The following is a 17,173-nucleotide window of genomic DNA, read 5'->3' on the forward strand; positions in this document are numbered from 1 at the left end:
ACGCTGAAAACGTTGCGTTTGTCAATAACCGGCCGGACTACAAAGAATGATCAGGGTGTTCCACAATTTGACTTTGCGGCATATTTTGTACTGAGGCATCAGCTCATTCTATCATGTCACAGATATTAAAGCAGGCCTATTGCTTTTTATTATTTTCAGCATCGACTTTTCTTTCCCACCTTTGTAAAATACAGTGTAGCAAATAAATGCACCAGTGTGAACATGAATCTCTGAGCAGATTCAGCGTGCCTCAGCGTGCCCACTAAAAATGTTACAGTGCTGTGATGATGCAGCAATAAGGCCCAGCAAAAAGGATTATTTTAAACCGTTACTTTGTTAAAATTGAATCAGTAGAGTCTAAAATTGAATCATCATTTTTATTTGGTCAGATGCTGTTTTTTAATTATTTTTTTTATTGGTGACACAAGTGTTATGCAATAGTGCCTTCCTATTACTTTCGTCTAGTCTATACTACAAATATGAATCTTGGCAGACTCATTTGTGTTGTGTTTTCAATCCACATGAAGGTGAAAAGCATGTTAACCTGTCACTGCATCCTGGTTATATGATGTTAGCTTGTGTGGGTTCTTTATGGGTATGTTTCCTGTTCCAGTGCTTGCCTGCAGACACACTGGCCATTTACAGCATCAGCGAGGAGTCGCGGCTGGATGGGCAGGGTTTTCAGGAGCTGTGCCCCACCATGCTGCAGCAGCTGGATGCTGGAAGCTGCAGGGCACATAAAGGGGAGGAGCAAAGCAGCGACACCTCCCCCAGGCCCTCAGACGCTGAAGGTGAGAACCAACTAAATGCTAATATTTAAGATATTTTTATGTTATAATTTCCTCTGGTGGAAATTGTGCATATGTGTGGATCAAAGTTTACCTTTTGCTCCTTAATGTGTCTTTTAAAGCCTTATTTAGAAGAGACATCTCAGACGAAAACAGTATGAATCCAGAAAGTGTTTCTTCTCCACATATTTTCTTTTTAACTTCTTCTGCAATCGCTGTATTTCTTTCAAGGTTTTCTGTGCCTCATTTTTCATGTCTGTTGTCAGTTCAAGTATTATCACACACCTTGCAAACACATTCTTTCATCAAATCTCAGCTCGAAATGTGTGTTTTGTTGCCTGGAGATGGTGATTTTATGGTGTCCCCGAAGGAGCTGAAAGCCAAAATAAGCACGCGCAGTTAGCCAAGAGCTCAGATTGCATTTCTCAGTTTTCTGTAAAAACCAGCACATCTTTCAGAGTCCACAGTCCAGCTTCTCTCAGCGTTTTCAGTATGCAGCACAGATCTCATCCAGGTAAAGACAGTCCAGACTGGAAAGCTCCTCTTTCCTTGGCTGCTGAACCGCTGAAACTCCGTGCAGGCTGCTGACTGAACACACCCAGCAGGATGTTTTAAGCCTGAGAGCCGCTTTGACATGCACATTCTGTCTGAAATTCTAGGAAATGCTGAATTCAGTGCAGGCTGCTGTTTAAAGAGAAAAAGAAAAACCTTTGAGTCTTCATGAAGTAAAACTAAATTAGCTGTGGAGTGTGTGGCTGGTATAAAAAGCAAGCTAATCACAGACTTGGAGATTTTGGTTAAGTCATGTGATGTTTTTTGCTCAAGGCCTCAGGATCATCGGTTTAAAAAAGTCCAAAGCATTTCTTGAGCTTCAACTAAAAGAAAAACAACAGCTTTCTTTATGCAGGCAAAGACTCTGGGCTTGAATCCTGTGCTGTAGCCGGTGTCCTTATTTATTTCATCCTTGACAGGTGAAGAAGAAATGGCCCCGGAGCTCCGGCTCTATTTCTCACTCTCCACTGACAAATTTGTTTTCCCTTATCAGGCTCTCATGGCTTCAGCTCACCTCACACTTTCCTCTTTAGGCAGCTTATTTTGGCTTGAGAGATGTTTTTCTAGCTGGAGGTTTGCGGGCATCAGAGAGAAAATTCAATAACCTTTTCTTTTCTCATTATGTGAATAATCCAGCTTTACCCAGGGACTCGCATTGGCACTGATATACTGTTAATAGACATGAAATAATGATCCTTTTTTAACCAGATACTTGTTTTAATGATGTTTGATGACATTCTCTTTATTCTGCTGCTTATGTTCTTAACCCCGTGTCCAGCAGCTGTGTTTAAATGGTTTTTGACTCGTCTGCACGGCTCTTGTACGCCATGAACATTTCTCAATAGATCGGTGATTTTCCAGAAGTCTTTAAAATTACTTTCCTTGGGACTCTTTTTAAAGAAAAACACTCTACATAGCAGTAATGGAGACAATTTGCAAACATGGAATTTGCAGGTTACTCACAGCCACTTTGATATGTACTCCATCTCAAGTGATTGTTAACAAATATTTAATCACCTGGTCACATGGCAGTAACTCAGAGATGTAGACATGGTCAGTACAGCCTGCTGACGTTAGAACCAACCATCAGAAAGAGTAGGAAAGGTGAGTCACCTGACCTCAGCACCTTTGGGGATGTGCTGGAACAGCAGATTGACATCATGGAGAACTGGGTGATATTATCACGTCGTTATGAACCAAAATCTCTGAGAAATGTTTTCAGCAGTCTGTGAGTCTGTACCATGAAGCATTAAAGGCAACTCTGATGGGAAAATGGGACCTAACCCACACTAGAAGATGTACCTAATAAAGTGTCTGCTGTGAGACCAAAAGACACAAAAGTTTGCAGTGCTGCTAAGTCAGCAAATCAATTTCCCATTGGAGACAAAGTTACCATTGACAATGAGAACTGATATCAAGTCAGTGATGGAAATGTTGGTGTTTCTTGTTTTTCCGGAGCTACTGTAGGTCCATTAGATACTGGAAACGCTAAATAATAATGATGAAATATAAAACTGTGGTGCTAAGTAGTGGGGAAAAAAACAGAGTAGGAGTTTTGCTATTGAGTCAGAAACCACAGAGTGTTTCACCATAAGTCCATCAGAAAGAGGAAACGATTCAAACTCATCTAAACAGCTCAAAGACAGACATCTGGATCTGTATTCTCTAAAATTCTATTTGAGTTTCAGGTGTCATCAAAATGTTTAGGATAAAGTTCCCATGGCTCATAGCTGAGCTGGGTGCTGTTATTGGTAAACTACTGTCACAGCTTCTGATCTGCATGCAGCAGATTTTCTTTTAGGAAATCCTTTTTGAAATATGATCCGATTATCCTTTTTTGTATCCAGTTTAGCAACATGACCTGAGAGGCTGACGTCCAGTTTTTACCATTGCTGATCTGATACAGTCTTTTCTCCTCTTTGTGCATTTTTTAAACATTATTAAATATCTCTTTTCCTCAGCTGTACTCGTCTTCCTTCATCACCATTGTTGCTCATCTGTTTACTTGTTTCATCAAACTCTTCGCTTTCCAAAAAAATTGTTTTACAGCATACGGAAAATCTAACCAATGGCTACTTCCTTTTATTCGTTTTACATGTGTTGCTTAATATATTTAACTGTACAGCAAGTGTACATCACATTTATGTCTGTTAGCACTGTGTGTGAGCACTTCAACTACTTCTTGTACTTAAATTGTTTTATTTGACTGCTTTCTAGAGTCCAGGTGGAGTAAAGCTGCAGTGTTTCACAATATAATAACTAAAACTAAAGAAGGGAACAGAAAGTGGATTAAATTGCAGGATTTATGTGGTGCATGCTTCTAGCTGATTTAGCTGTGCAGCCAATTTTTCTCATCTCCTGATGAGAAAATCTATTAACATGAGTTTGAGCACTGATTTTAACCCCATGAAAATATAAGAACAGCCTATTTTGAGTATTTAAAAATCAATAAACTGCAGCTGCATACAGTGATATAAAAAGGAAAATGCATCTGCTTTCAGCTCTCTTGGTTTTGCGTATCAGGACATAATTTAAAAAATCATCTGGTCCTTACGAGTTCCAAATTTCAGTACAATCTCATATGAACAACAACACGCGACATATTATACGGTCATATTTTTATCTATCAAAAACAAAGCCATATCCAAAAGCAGCGGGTGGAAAATCTAACTACACCCGATGATACGGTAGCTCGGAGAAGCACCTTTAAACAGCAATGCCTTAAAGTAATGGTTTCATCACTCTCTCACAGGAATTTTGGCCACTTTTCTTTACAGCATTGCTTCACCTCACTGATGTTTGCAGGCGTTGTTCTTTAAGATCGCTGCTGATGGTTTTTAACGCCCACCTGAACGCTCCAAACCAGCAAACTGCCAAAGTGTCTGGCTGTATCGAGCTGGTTGAACTGGCTGATGAACAAGTAATCGTGTGCATTTGAATAGCAGCACCTGGCTGCAGGAAGCAGGAAGGGATTTTCAAAAACTGTTAAGGAAATAACGACACATGTCATGTGCTGTTGTTCATTTGAGGCTATATTTAAATGATTGGAAGACCTTCTAAGAATCAGATTATTTTTATTATATGTGTACTTAAACCTTAAAACTGAAAGATGGTGTTATTTCTTTCTTTCATATGACTGTATGATACCAGATTTGAACTGACAGCAAATAGGCTGATGCTATCGTATGGATTTGTTGGAATAATGAGAATTTACTTTGTCACCTCTGCAGTGATGGAAAATCCACTGCTGTTGGCATGAACTTCAAAGTAGCTGCTGATCTTGCAGACTTAAAACACTCACACAACAGTTTTCTCACATCCAACAGCCGGAGCCCACATGATGTTTTTCATTGGCTGCTGACATTGTCAAAATATTGTTGTTGTTTGTTTGTTTTTGTTTTTTTAATTCTTGACCTGTATGATTGAATCTGAGGTGGCTGACGTTATTTTATATCCACAGCTTAAACTGCATTTATAGATGGATGACTGCACGTTATTCACAGCGCTTTGTTTTAACGTTGTACCTTCCTGTCACTCCAACTCCAGTTTGGGGTTTTTCTTTCTTGAGTGTGACAATCATCAATGTCTCTGCCCTGACCGGAGTCTTCCTCGTGCCCCTGATGAAGTCGCGCTATGGGAAATATGCACTCACCTTTTTCATCGCGCTTGCCATTGGCACGCTGTTCTCCACTGCCATCCTGCAGCTGCTGCCAGAGGTTTGACATTGGGACATACATACATGCATGCATACATGCAGACCTTTGACTTTCACACACTGATACAAAGATTACGCTCTCCTTAGTTCATGGCATTGCCATCAAAAAATCAATCAGTACTTTCCACCTGACCCTCTCATAATGAGCTGGTGTAACTCTGCAAATTCTTATAGTGCTGTAAATAACGTTTTTCATGGCTTCATGAAAAATGCCAAAAAGCAGCAGATTGTGAGGGGTTTGGTAGGAAACTTGGAAACGGTCTGACCCGTGGACATTCACAAAATTACAGCACTTTGGCCGAGCTCGCCATTGTCTCTTCTGTGTTCATAACTCTTTCCTGTTCCTGACTTTGTTTCCGGCCTGTGGCTTTCTCGGGCACTGTGGAATTTGCTCTGATCTCATTGCAGCCCCAGTCATCTGGCTGTGTGTGTGTGTGTGTGTGTGTGTGTGTGTGTGTGTGTGTGTGTGTGTGTGTGTGTGTGTGTGTGTGTGTGTGTGTGTGTGTGTGTGTGTGTGTGTGTGTGTGTGTGTGTGTGTGTGTGTGTGTGTGTGTGTACCTGTGTCTGCAGCTCTCCTGGTACTGAGATCTAGGCCACCTCTGTTGTTTAATTGAGGAGAGAATTTCTGTTCTGATGCTAGAAAAGCTGTACAGACCTGAAACATGGTTTTAGTCACTGTTTTTGCAGGGCGGGGGTTGTCATGTGTTTCACTGGGTGTAACAGAGCCCTGGGAAATGGAGCACTGCACCCTTAAAGTGTCCTTCAAACTGAAATGTGACCCCTTGTTAGCACTGCTCCTTCTGCCACTAGTGGGCTATTTAAAGTTCATTTGCCCCCTTTTGTCTCTGCAGTGTTTAGCCTGAGGCTATGACAGTGGTACAGACACACCTGAGTAGACTATAACAACCGTGTGTGTGAGTGTGTAGACATCTTTGTGAGGACAGAAAATTGGCATGCCGCTACACTTGTGGGTACAAAATGCCGGTCCCCACAAGTTTTAAGGCTCAAAATGTAGTTTTAGTGTCAGGGTTACAACTAGGTTATGGTTGGTTTAGGCTGGGGGTTAGGGTTAGGGTTAGGCATTCATTTCTGATGGTTAGGGTTAGGTTAGGGTAAGCAGCTAGGGAAAGCATTATGTCAATTAGATGTCCTCACTAAGATATGAACACGAAAATGTGTGTGTGTGTGTGTGAATGCTCAAGATTGGAGTAAACTATAATAATGTCTTTTTATCAGTGAAAATGGGGAACCAGTGATTATCTTCAAATACAAGTAAAAGGTGGTCTCACTTCAGCTGTTTTCAGCGGATTATCGGCTCGCTGTTTCTGAAAATCCTTTAATGTCTCTTTTTTCTCAGGATGATTTCATTTAATTGTTCCTTTCCAGGGAGTTAACTGCTTGGTCTTCCCTCCTTTTTAAAAAAAACTCATAACGTCGATTAACACACTGGTCATTAATCCCACAAGATTATTTCAAACTGATTACCTCTTTCTCTCTCTCTTCTTCCCCCTTCTTTCTCCTCTGTTAATCAGTTTGGGGCTATGGGATCCTATGCGTGACACTGATCTCTCTGTGCTCGCTGGTCGGGGCATGCGTCGTGCCCTTCATGAAGAAAACCTTTTACAAGCGACTGCTGCTCTACTTCATAGCCCTGGCCATTGGCACTCTCTACTCCAACGCCCTGTTTCAGCTCATCCCAGAGGTAGTGTTGGTGCTGCTGAGGCTCAGTTTGCTGCAGTGCATTTATAGCAGGGCTGCTGTGTAGTTTCTGGAAAGAAAATATATTGAATATATATTTGGAAATACAGTTAGGTCCATGTTTGTTTGTTTTTTAAATTTCATCTCTGCCCACCCCCACAGTGTATTTCAAGTCAAACATTCAAGATAAGACTTGAGTGCAGAGGTTCAGGTTTAATTCAAGGGGTTTAACAAACGTACTGTATTAACTGTTTAGAAATTTAGGAGTGTCAGATCAACACTCTGCTGTATTCTTAAAAAGAAAGCATGGACTCACCAGCTCAGCAACAGCAAAAGGCCTGAAATACCACAGAAGACAAGTGAAACAGATGATCACACAATTATTTCCATGGTTTACAAAAACAACTTCACAACATCCACCCAAGTCAAGAACACTCTCAAGGAGGTCGGTGTATCATTGTCAGGGTCTGCATACAAGAGACTCCTTCATCAACGTAAATACAAAAGGTTTCCAGCAAGGTGCAAACCTCTGGTTATACTCACGAGCAGGAGGGCCAGATTACAATTGGCAGAAAATATCTTAAAGAGTCTGAAGAGCTCTGGAATGAAATTCTTTGGACCAATGAAGCTGGAATGGGAAGAGAAAAGTTTGGAGAAGCGTAGCAAATTATATGTCAAGCATGGTGGAGCCATACATGCCCATGCCCAACAAGGGGCATGTCTGGCTGCCAGTGGAACTGGGTCACTAGAGTTTTGTCTCAGTTCTGTACCGTGTGCTGGGGCTGTACTCTCTGCTCATATTACTTAAAGGTTTCTCCAAAAGTCTCCCAAGAGTTTCTCCAGGCAAAAAAAATAATTGATATATTAAATATTCTTCAGTGGTCGAGTCAGTCACCTGATCTCAACTCAGTAAGGCAGCTTTCAGTTTCTAGTCCTTACATTTAAATGTTGTAGTTTTAAGGGACTACCGTATTTTTCGGACTGTAAGGCGCACCTAAAATCCTTTAATTTTCTCAAAAATCGACAGTGCGCCTTATGTATGAATTCTGGTTGTGCTTACTGACCTTGAACCGATTTTATGTGGTACGTGGCGGCGCTCAAAAACCTGTCAAAAAATGTTTTAGTCCGACTTTGGTAAGCTATGAAGCCACACCGCTTGGAGCATTGCGGCTACCGTAGTCAGGAGCCTCACAAAGTAATCTGGGTCCAAAATTCCGTCTGCTTCAGGTCCCAAAGTCAAACGAACACTGCGGCATCTCTGAGAGTTAAAAACCGTCTAAATTCTTTCATCTTTAATAAAATGATCAGCGTTGCTGCTTTACCAGGTGTAACAATTACGTTTAACATCCAGGCATCCATGAAAACAGGATTTATTAAATTTAACAGAATTAGAAGTTAGCAGGAAGTTAGCTCGCTAGCTTCCACCTAAACATGATATAGCATGTTCTGACTGAGAGGTTTCTGAAACATTCAAACGTACAGCTCTGCTATCACTTCCAACATAAATGAAGACAGAAAACTAAACAGCAGTGACGTTTGTAGGGTTACTGAAGTTGGGCCAGCTGGTATATAATGATGTGCTACGTGATCGCTAGCGACACAGCTATGCTAGCATAACAAACACAGTGAAGCTGGAGGATGAACGCTAATTTTTTTCCACTTGATAAAAGTTAACGTGAGGGTTCCCGATGGTTAGGGACAAATGCAATCACATGGCAGGATGCTGTAAACGGACCAAACTTCAGTCAGGAGAACAACTGAGATAATCCATCCACAATACGAGGTTAGTCATTAATATACTGCAACAACATGGGAATAGAGCAGCTGCCAGAGAATTCAACATTAATGAATCAATGCAAGAAGAATGAGTTGAGTAACGTTTGACTTATCTGACTGTTTTGTTTTGCTTAATGCACCTTATAATCCAGTGCGCCTTATGGTCCAGAAAGTGTGGTACATATAAAAATGGCTGTAATTCCTAAACAGTTAATGCTTGAATTAAGGCTGAAACTCTGCACTTAAATCACATTTTGATGAATTTAAAATCCACTGTGGCGATGTACAAGCGTAAAATGATCAAAACTGTGTCATTGTCCAAAACCTTGTGCACATGTGTTTGTCTTTATCACTAGTTTTTTTTTGTTTTTTTTTTGTCTTATCTCACTTAATGTGAGATAAATCACAGTTTCACAGTGAGTAGGATGAGTTTTTATTGTATGTACCACTGACCAACAGAGTAATGTGCTTTAAAGTTTATAGTCCTCATAGACAGCACAAGCATTAAGGATAATCCCCAGTTTTTGATGACATTAATAGTCTAAATTGTCTTACACACATCAATCAGTTGTGTGTCGAGTCTCACTTAAATTCAACTATTTAATAAGATTTTTGCAAGAAAAACAAAGGACAGTGATTCAGGGCCTCACATCCTGAACCACTACTCTTCATGAAAGCATTCTTAATTGTAACACATTGCTGCACGCGTTAACATCACCTTCTTCCTTCATGCTAGGCCTTTGGATTTGACCCAATGGTGGATTTCTACGTGTCCAAGTCTGCCGTGGTGTTCGGAGGCTTTTACCTCTTCTTCTTCACTGAAAAAGTTCTGAAAGTGCTACTAAAGCAAAAGAACGGGGTGAGTTTACACCAAGAATGACACAAATTGACTTTATTGTGTTTTATTGTTAGATAGTGGCTGTTAGATATTCTCTCCACCTGCTGAAGCCACAAAGCATATTCAAACCAGTCACCAAGATTACAAGAAAGTACGTGCAAATGCTGAGTATGAGTAGAAATTATTTTCAAATGTGGTTCACGTGTGTTGCAAAAGCCCAGACTGTGGATTCTCCCAAAGCCAACGATAAGGTGGCTTTGCTCTGTTCACTATTTTAACCGAATTTTAACGCTCTTCAGACACCTGTCTTCTCATCATGTTTCTGCTGAGTGGGGAGTAGTTTATCACTGATTATTCCTTCATGTGCCAGTATTTTCTCAGGCTAGCATATCATGTTTCTGATTCATCTTTCCTCTGACATGATCATGCCACACAATTACATTTTTATTGTCAGTTATTCTCTGCAGCAGCAGCATCAGCAGGTTAAACAAGGTGGACAGGATGCCGGCGTCTCAGTAACTGAGAGAAAAAACTGGGAAAGTGATGATTCAACGCTGCAGGCAGTTTACAAATCGCATGTTTGATCCCAGCCTGTTGACTGACACAGAGGTTTGCAAAGTCACTGTCTGGAGTTGAAGCCAGAGGCACTGCTAATACAGTGTACATTATGCACTGTACTCTGTTGTACATACTGTACTAAAGTGAAAAATGAGACCCCTAAAAATGTTCTCATGACCTTTAGACATAAATGGGAAGACGAGGTGAACTGAACATTCTTGTTTGTCGTGACTTTGAGGAACCATTTAATCACACAAAAGAGGATTTTGTAGATTTTTTTCTGAAGAGATCAAAAGTCCAGCAACATTTTCTGTATCTTGTGTGGTGTGATGTGACAGACTGTCAATTCATGTCATTCATGTTTTTGCCTTCATTTAAAAAAAGAAGAAAAAAAAAGAACCAATCATTTAACTCCACATACATAACAGCCAATGAGGCACCACATAGGGTGGGATGGACATCAGTCATTGGTGCTGACAACGGGGAGCGACCAATAGAAAACCTTGATGGTGAAATATGTGGTCTGTAAACTGGAGAAGTGCAACTGCTCAGAAAAGATCCACTTAAAAATAAATGAAAATATTTGGAATAAATGGATTATTACCTTAGATAAGCTCATGTGTTAGAAGATGCCTGATAAAGCATTCTTTAAAAGGTAAATAAAATGTTTGAATTGCTGTAGAAGCTCACAGAGAGGTCGTAGTTCACACCACCTGGAAATAAACTTCATCCTCTCCTCCAGAAGTTAGAAACACATCGGTGTTTAAACAGTGAGCTGGTTAGTTTATCAGGCGAAATTATATAAATTAACAGCTTCAGCCGCTCAGAGGTCACTGCTAATAAATATTAGTTATTAAATATGTTGAGCTGCCTGCGACTGCTTTCATCTTCTTGTTCTTTTACACATTGTTTTGTGAAAACAGTAAAATATTTGAAAGATTAACACCATAAACTCAAATACTCAAAGCTTGTCTTTTAATGTCAAGGTGCAGTTCTGACTTCATTAACAAAGCAACAAAAGAAGCTGTGGGGTGTGATTGTGGGACAGTTGCTCCACCTTGTGGTTGCTCTTTTTTTAGTCCAACCTAGTTAACTGCTAACATTTTACGTCCTAAAAGAGCTTCAGATCTGGGAACTGGTGATGTGTCCTTGAGTGAAAGACTGACTTTGTGCTGTGTGCTATGGTTTACTCGCGACTTTGTTACACACTTTTGAGCAGATTACATTCCTTGTTGGGTTTGCAGACAGTTTAGTTCACAGAACTCGACCTCGCTGAGTCACTGAAGAAGAAAATGGTTAAAATCACATGGTCGGCTGTTTAGCTGTTCAGTCCCAGCAAATATGACAAAAGCAAAAAGGAACATCTTCAGCTTTTAAGTGAAATCTCTTATCTGAACCTCCTCTTAACCAGATTTTGAGGTTATTTCACCTGTCAGGAAGAAGATGCTCACAATAAGTCTATCAGAATGTGCTGAGTTTTTTCCTGCCTGTCTCTCAGAGCCACGGCCACAGCCACTACCCCGGTGCAGATCATTACTCAACCCCTGACAGGGATTTGGAGGAGGGGGAGAAGGAGAAGCTGCAGCAGAACGGAGAAGCCAGCAGCCTGGCTCTGGGCAAAGTGGACGCAGGCGAGGGCGAGCTCATGCTCAGCCCTGCACAGACACCACAGGTATGGATGTAACAGCTCAAAGAGGAGCTTGTCTGGAACGCAGAAAATGAAATGGATAACTGAAAATGGAGTTAACTTTTGTATATGTGGACAGTTTCAGTTTATGACTGGAGGTTGACACCTAAAAACAACAAAATTACTCTTGTTGAAATAATCAGATCTAAACAAATTTAACTTACAAGGTGGGAACTGTCGATTTCCCTCCTCTGCTCCTTCCAGGACTCTCAGAGTCCAGACAGCGGTGGACGGTCAGGCACCAGTGGTGGCGGCTGCTATTGGCTGAAGGGGACAACCTACTCTGACATCGGCACGCTGGCCTGGATGATCACACTGAGCGATGGCCTGCACAACTTCATTGACGGCTTGGCCATCGGGGCCTCGTTCACCGCCTCAGTTTTCCAGGGCATCAGCACCTCGGTGGCGATCCTGTGCGAGGAGTTCCCCCACGAGCTGGGTGAGTCAGGGCGGACTCTGAGCGGGCGGGTGTCCCTAACGCCGAGATAATCAGGCTGCAAGCTTAACCCTAGCTACTTTCCTTTTGACCCTTTAGTATAAGATCTCCTGAGAACATTTCTTAATGAATTTAATGGAAGTGTTTTGTTTGCTGTCCCAAAACAAACTACTTGAAACATCAGCTGTTCTGACTCTGATGCATGTTTTCCTGCTACCAGGAGACTTTGTGATCCTGCTGAACGCCGGCATGAGCATACAGCAGGCTCTCTTCTTTAACTTCCTGTCGGCCTGCTGCTGCTACCTGGGCATGGGCTTTGGCATCCTGGCCGGTAACAGCTTCTCTCCCAACTGGATCTTCGCCCTGGCAGGAGGAATGTTCCTCTACATCGCTCTGGCAGACATGGTCAGTGAATTACGAGATTAAATCAACACAGATGGGTCTCTTGAGGTAGTGGGCTTTTTAAATATGTTCTCATGTTGCTGTTTAGTTGGTTATGCTGAGAAATAAAAATCCGCAACAAATAAAACTCCAATCAGAAGTACAGGATTTATTTCTAACAGTAAAACTATGTAATAAACTTAAAAGGTACCTAATGAAATAAATTATTTGTACTATACAGTCTATACACTGATTGCTAGTCAATTTGTTTTTACAGTTTTTAGGTTACATCCTTCACATTAGGTTGTGTTTCTATATTTAAATTAAAATGTGTGCGATTAAGCTAACAGCTAACCTGAGGCGGAGCTCTTCTGCTAATTTTCAGATTCACATTTTTTATTCTTGGACCCATAAATAAAAAAATAATCCTAAATGATTCTTTTTCATCTTAGCCTTGATTGCCTCCCAAATTACCCTCTCTCTGAAACAAGCTGTTTTTGCTCCTCCCACTCTAAGAAAGCTTTCTTCTGATTGGCTGTCCATCACAAACAGAAGGTTTGAACAGCTGGTTAGGAAAGGGGGAGTGTTCTTTTTATGTATTGGACTTTGAAAGAAGAAATTTGAATGAGGGGTAAAGATAATGGAGTAGTAGTTAGTGTGACTGAGCTTTATAAGGTTGACCTGTTCCTGGTTACACGGACGTTTAAGAAGTGTCGCTCTGTTTTATGTGTCTCAGTTTCCAGAGATGAACGAGGTGAGTCGTGAGGAAGAGGATGCAGGCGGCAGCAGCTTCCTCCTCACCTTTGGCATCCAGAACGCCGGGCTACTGACGGGTTTCTCCATCATGCTCCTCCTGACGACGTACTCTGGACAAATACAGCTGGGCTAGCAGCAGACTCCTCCAGGGTCACCATCAGCTGCTTTGTGCTGTTGGAAACTGAGCCCTAAAGAAGAGAGGCTGGCTGAAAGTTTCTCCTCTATTTTTCCTCCTGTTCTCATTTTTTTCGGGTTCTGGACTTTGGGGATTTTGGTTGTGCGGCAGGTACGCGCAATCGTCTTTTAAAGTTATACAAGAAGCTGCTTGAGCGCAGTTCCTGCATGCAGAAGGTTCAAGGTCGAGGGTTTGACGGCCCCGTCTCCTCAGCATTTCAATCCTTTCTGCACAGCTGCCCCTGAAAACGTCCTGAAACATCAACTGAAGCAGTCGCAAAAGACGGCTATACTTGATGTGCAATACACTCACCCAGTCTCTCAGATATTTCTCTTTTCTTCAGACTGCTCTCCGGGCGTCTTTCCTCAACCTTCATCCTCATCATCCATCCTGGCTGATGCCATTGAGCCTCCACTCAGGCCAGTTGTGATTCCTAGCGAGTGTTTATATCATGAATCCTCTGTGAAAAGCACAATCAGGTAACAGCAGCTGTTCTCCAAACATCTTTGATTTCCAGGCACTACACGTCCCCCCACTTTTTTTTTTTTTTGTCCATTCCATACCAAAAAGCAAATGTTAAAACATTTAAACTGGAATTGTTCCAACTTCCAGCTGGACTTTGTTGTCTGTGTGTCGATTTTATATTTTTTTACACATGAATACTGACTTGTAAAGACCAAATATGGGCAGACCATTGAAGTGAAGGGCTACGCAGTGATGTTTGGAAGCGCACGTGTCAGTCAGCCAGCCGGGAACTCCCAAAGACTCCGGGGTCAGACACGGAAAAGGGACTAAGTGGCTTCATCCAGATCGCGGCGGCGGCGGCATTTCTCTGTAGTTAACCATCTGTGCCCTTCATTAGAATAGCAAGTGAAAAGTTTTAGCTTTTTTCTGATCTTGAATTCAGAGTGCAGATCTGCAGTTTTCACATATCCCATAGACTATTTTTCCCAGATTATCTATTCTTTTACGGTGTCGTTGTAACAGAATACTGTAAGGTGAATCATCTGTATAATCACGCACACGTCACCTCGTCTGTGACCTTATCCGTGTTAACTATTCAGAATTAAGAACAGAAGTACAGCCAAAAGTATGTGGACAGACTCGATGCCTCGTTTTGTTACCGGGCAGTTTTTAAAGGGGTTTTTGGCCATTTTAACCATGGAAACAGTCTACACTGCATTTTTAACCCAATCCCACTAAGGGGAATCAACTGACATGATTACGATATTTTTTAACTCAAAAGCTTTCATTTCAGCATCTGCATTTTCTTTCTTTCTTACCACGTTATTGATCAAAAAACAAAGATCAGCTGAAACTCAAACAAGGATAGACTTTCTTTTAAAAAAACAAAAAAACAAAAACTGAGTATTTCTTTTCTCATTTTTAGGTGTTTCATTAAGGACTTGTCCTTATTTTCTGTTTAATGTGGCTAAAGTTGCCTAAAACCCTGTGAGCCAAAAGCTCTTAAACACTATTTTTTTTTTTTTACTTAAAAGGAGCTAAAACAGTTTTACCTTCATCTTAATGAAATAATAGTTAATTTGATTTGTGAACCTTGCACAGCAACTCTAGAGCTCAAGAGTTAAAATGCATTTGGATATCAGCCGAACAGATCTTCTTTAAATGCTTAAAATTATTCATTTGACCCATTTAGTCGCGTTTTGCAGACGAATAGAAAAGCTACTGCCAGCGCTGTGCAGAGGAGCTGTGTCAGTGATGGAGCTCGTGTGTGCATCCATCCAGTTTGATGGACACAACTACAAATCTAGAAGAGCAGAGGCTGTTGTTAGGGGTACTGGGTTGGGTGTCCACATACATTTGGCCATGCTGTTTAAAAAAAAAAAAGAAAAAAAAAAGGTTTATGATGTGAGGGGTTAATAGTTTATTGGATGGTCGGGAGGGGGTGGGATAGTTGTTCTGAGATTGTCGGGTTGCTTTTTGTGTTTGTCTTATAGGTGGATTAAAAAGATTTTTCCTCATCTGAATACTGACAGTTCAACAGAGCTGATGTGATCCATTATGTAGCATCTTTACATACTTTTCCTAATGTGAGTGTAGATTAGAGCTGTAGAATATTATTTATTAGAGCTAGAAGCTGAAACCCGTGATAGGTTTACAATAAAGACGACATTGCAGTTCCAGGAATGAGAAGGCAAGCCATTACAAAGAGAGTACCCTGAGTGGTACAGCGAGTATTACTGCTGCTTGATATGTCATGTAACAGATTATTTATTGTTGCTTAAGCCATAAAATATTTATTTTATGCTTTACATCTAAGATCAAGTGTTGCACTTAGCTTCACACCATGAATCCAGACGTAGTTTAGTTTTTATTTAGAATAAACGGGTCAGATACAAGCTAAACCCTCTCTGCTCTGCACACTGTTAATGTTGTGTTTAAAACTGAAGCCAGTGGATTTACAGCACACACAGACTGACAACATACCCACTTAGTTAATGCAGATAATACATTCAGAGACCAGAAGAGGTTCTTTGGAGCAGAAACAGGAACAAAAACCAGACGCAGAACACAGAAGAACATTTTATCGGGAAGTTTAATAATGAGGCAGAAAGATTAAGGTTAGGAGGTTGTATTGGGGGTCAGATTGCTCATGGGGGTGGGAGGGTAGAGTTTCTTACTTGTGGGGTTTCTAATAAAAGTAAGGAAGCCAGAATAGGAAAAATAAATGGTAAGAATTTGGCTAATTGTGAATGTGTGTTGGAGCTCAGGCAGGGCAGCAGTGGGTCAGGGGCTGGAGGCAGGAACAAGCAGGAGATCATAGAATATAATAAAAAAACTACTGATGTGTTCAAATTAGAGCTGCAGCATAGTGATGGAGAAGACAAGAAAGCAAGAGTGAGGACAGAAGAGACAAATCTACGAGGAGCTGACCTAGAACCAACCGACCGACTGACAGAGGATGGACTTTCTGGCCATTTTAATATTTGCAGCGCTCTCGCAGACTTGTAAAGGATCATTTTGAAAAGTATAGTATCTAATTTCATGTATGAGATTCCTCATTAGCCTTCTGTGTGTGTCATGGAGATTGTTTTTATATATAAATTTCATTTTCCAAGAAATGTTATTTGTTGAAGTGTCATCATTGATTGATACTGTGCTGGGTTTTTGGTTTATTTTTCACCAGTTTAATTAGAAGTGACCAAGTAGAGTCATTTATATGAATAAATATAGTATGTATGTTTTATATTTTAATTTTATTCTGAATTTTCCCACGACTGCTGAAGCCTTGAGGCTGATACTAAAAGCCCAAAGTGATGATGAAAACAGCTCACTTGATGTAGCTTCAGTTTCTTTTTGTATAAAAATGATTAAAAGCCATGATTAGTACATTTATCATAAATAAAGCAAACAGTATAGCTATGATAAACACAAACGGAGCCTTTAAAAAGTATTTGTGTATACAGTAGTGAGCCAGCTTGATTACTTCAGTGTTAATCAATGTTATGAAATGCTCTTTGTCCTCAGATTACCAAGCTTCCCCACATTTAAGAGGTTATGTGACTTGGAAGAATATGTTTATTTGAGGTCCTTCATTGTTGGAGAAATGTACTAATCTGCAAATATCATGAAAGCATTTAAAATGACAAATACTGTGGCAGACAGGATTCAGGCTACCCGAGTGGATGTTCAAACAGTTCTCTAATAACAAAGAAAGCATTCAAATTTGATCGTTCTTGAGGAAAAGAAGGTCGCCTTTGACCAGAAAACCACAATGAAGCTGATTATGATTTGCACATTACAGTTTTTCACACCTGCAAAGACACAATTCTTAGAACCTTCTTTTTCACA

General features: G+C 40.7%; 1 protein-coding gene across 3 annotated transcripts in view; it reads left to right on the forward strand.

The window, feature by feature from the left end:
• The window catches only part of slc39a14 (solute carrier family 39 member 14), a 29,494-nt gene extending 13,046 nt beyond the window's left edge, over window positions 1-16,448 (forward strand). For 2 of the 3 annotated variants that reach the window (XM_031756608.2, XM_039620773.1), the window contains 7 exons: window positions 614-791; window positions 6,588-6,757; window positions 9,266-9,388; window positions 11,424-11,597; window positions 11,817-12,051; window positions 12,269-12,453; window positions 13,166-16,448. In XM_031756608.2, the coding sequence (XP_031612468.1) occupies window positions 614-791; window positions 6,588-6,757; window positions 9,266-9,388; window positions 11,424-11,597; window positions 11,817-12,051; window positions 12,269-12,453; window positions 13,166-13,318 (1,218 nt within the window). In that variant the 3' untranslated portion in view covers window positions 13,319-16,448. Of the gene's footprint in view, window positions 1-613; window positions 792-4,886; window positions 5,057-6,587; window positions 6,758-9,265; window positions 9,389-11,423; window positions 11,598-11,816; window positions 12,052-12,268; window positions 12,454-13,165 lie in introns of all 3 variants that reach the window. The other variant, XM_039620772.1, reaches the window with a different exon arrangement.
• Window positions 16,449-17,173: the final 725 nt, after the last annotated feature.

This window comes from Oreochromis aureus, linkage group 12 (genome assembly GCF_013358895.1).
Source record: "Oreochromis aureus strain Israel breed Guangdong linkage group 12, ZZ_aureus, whole genome shotgun sequence".
NCBI lineage: Eukaryota > Metazoa > Chordata > Actinopteri > Cichliformes > Cichlidae > Oreochromis > Oreochromis aureus.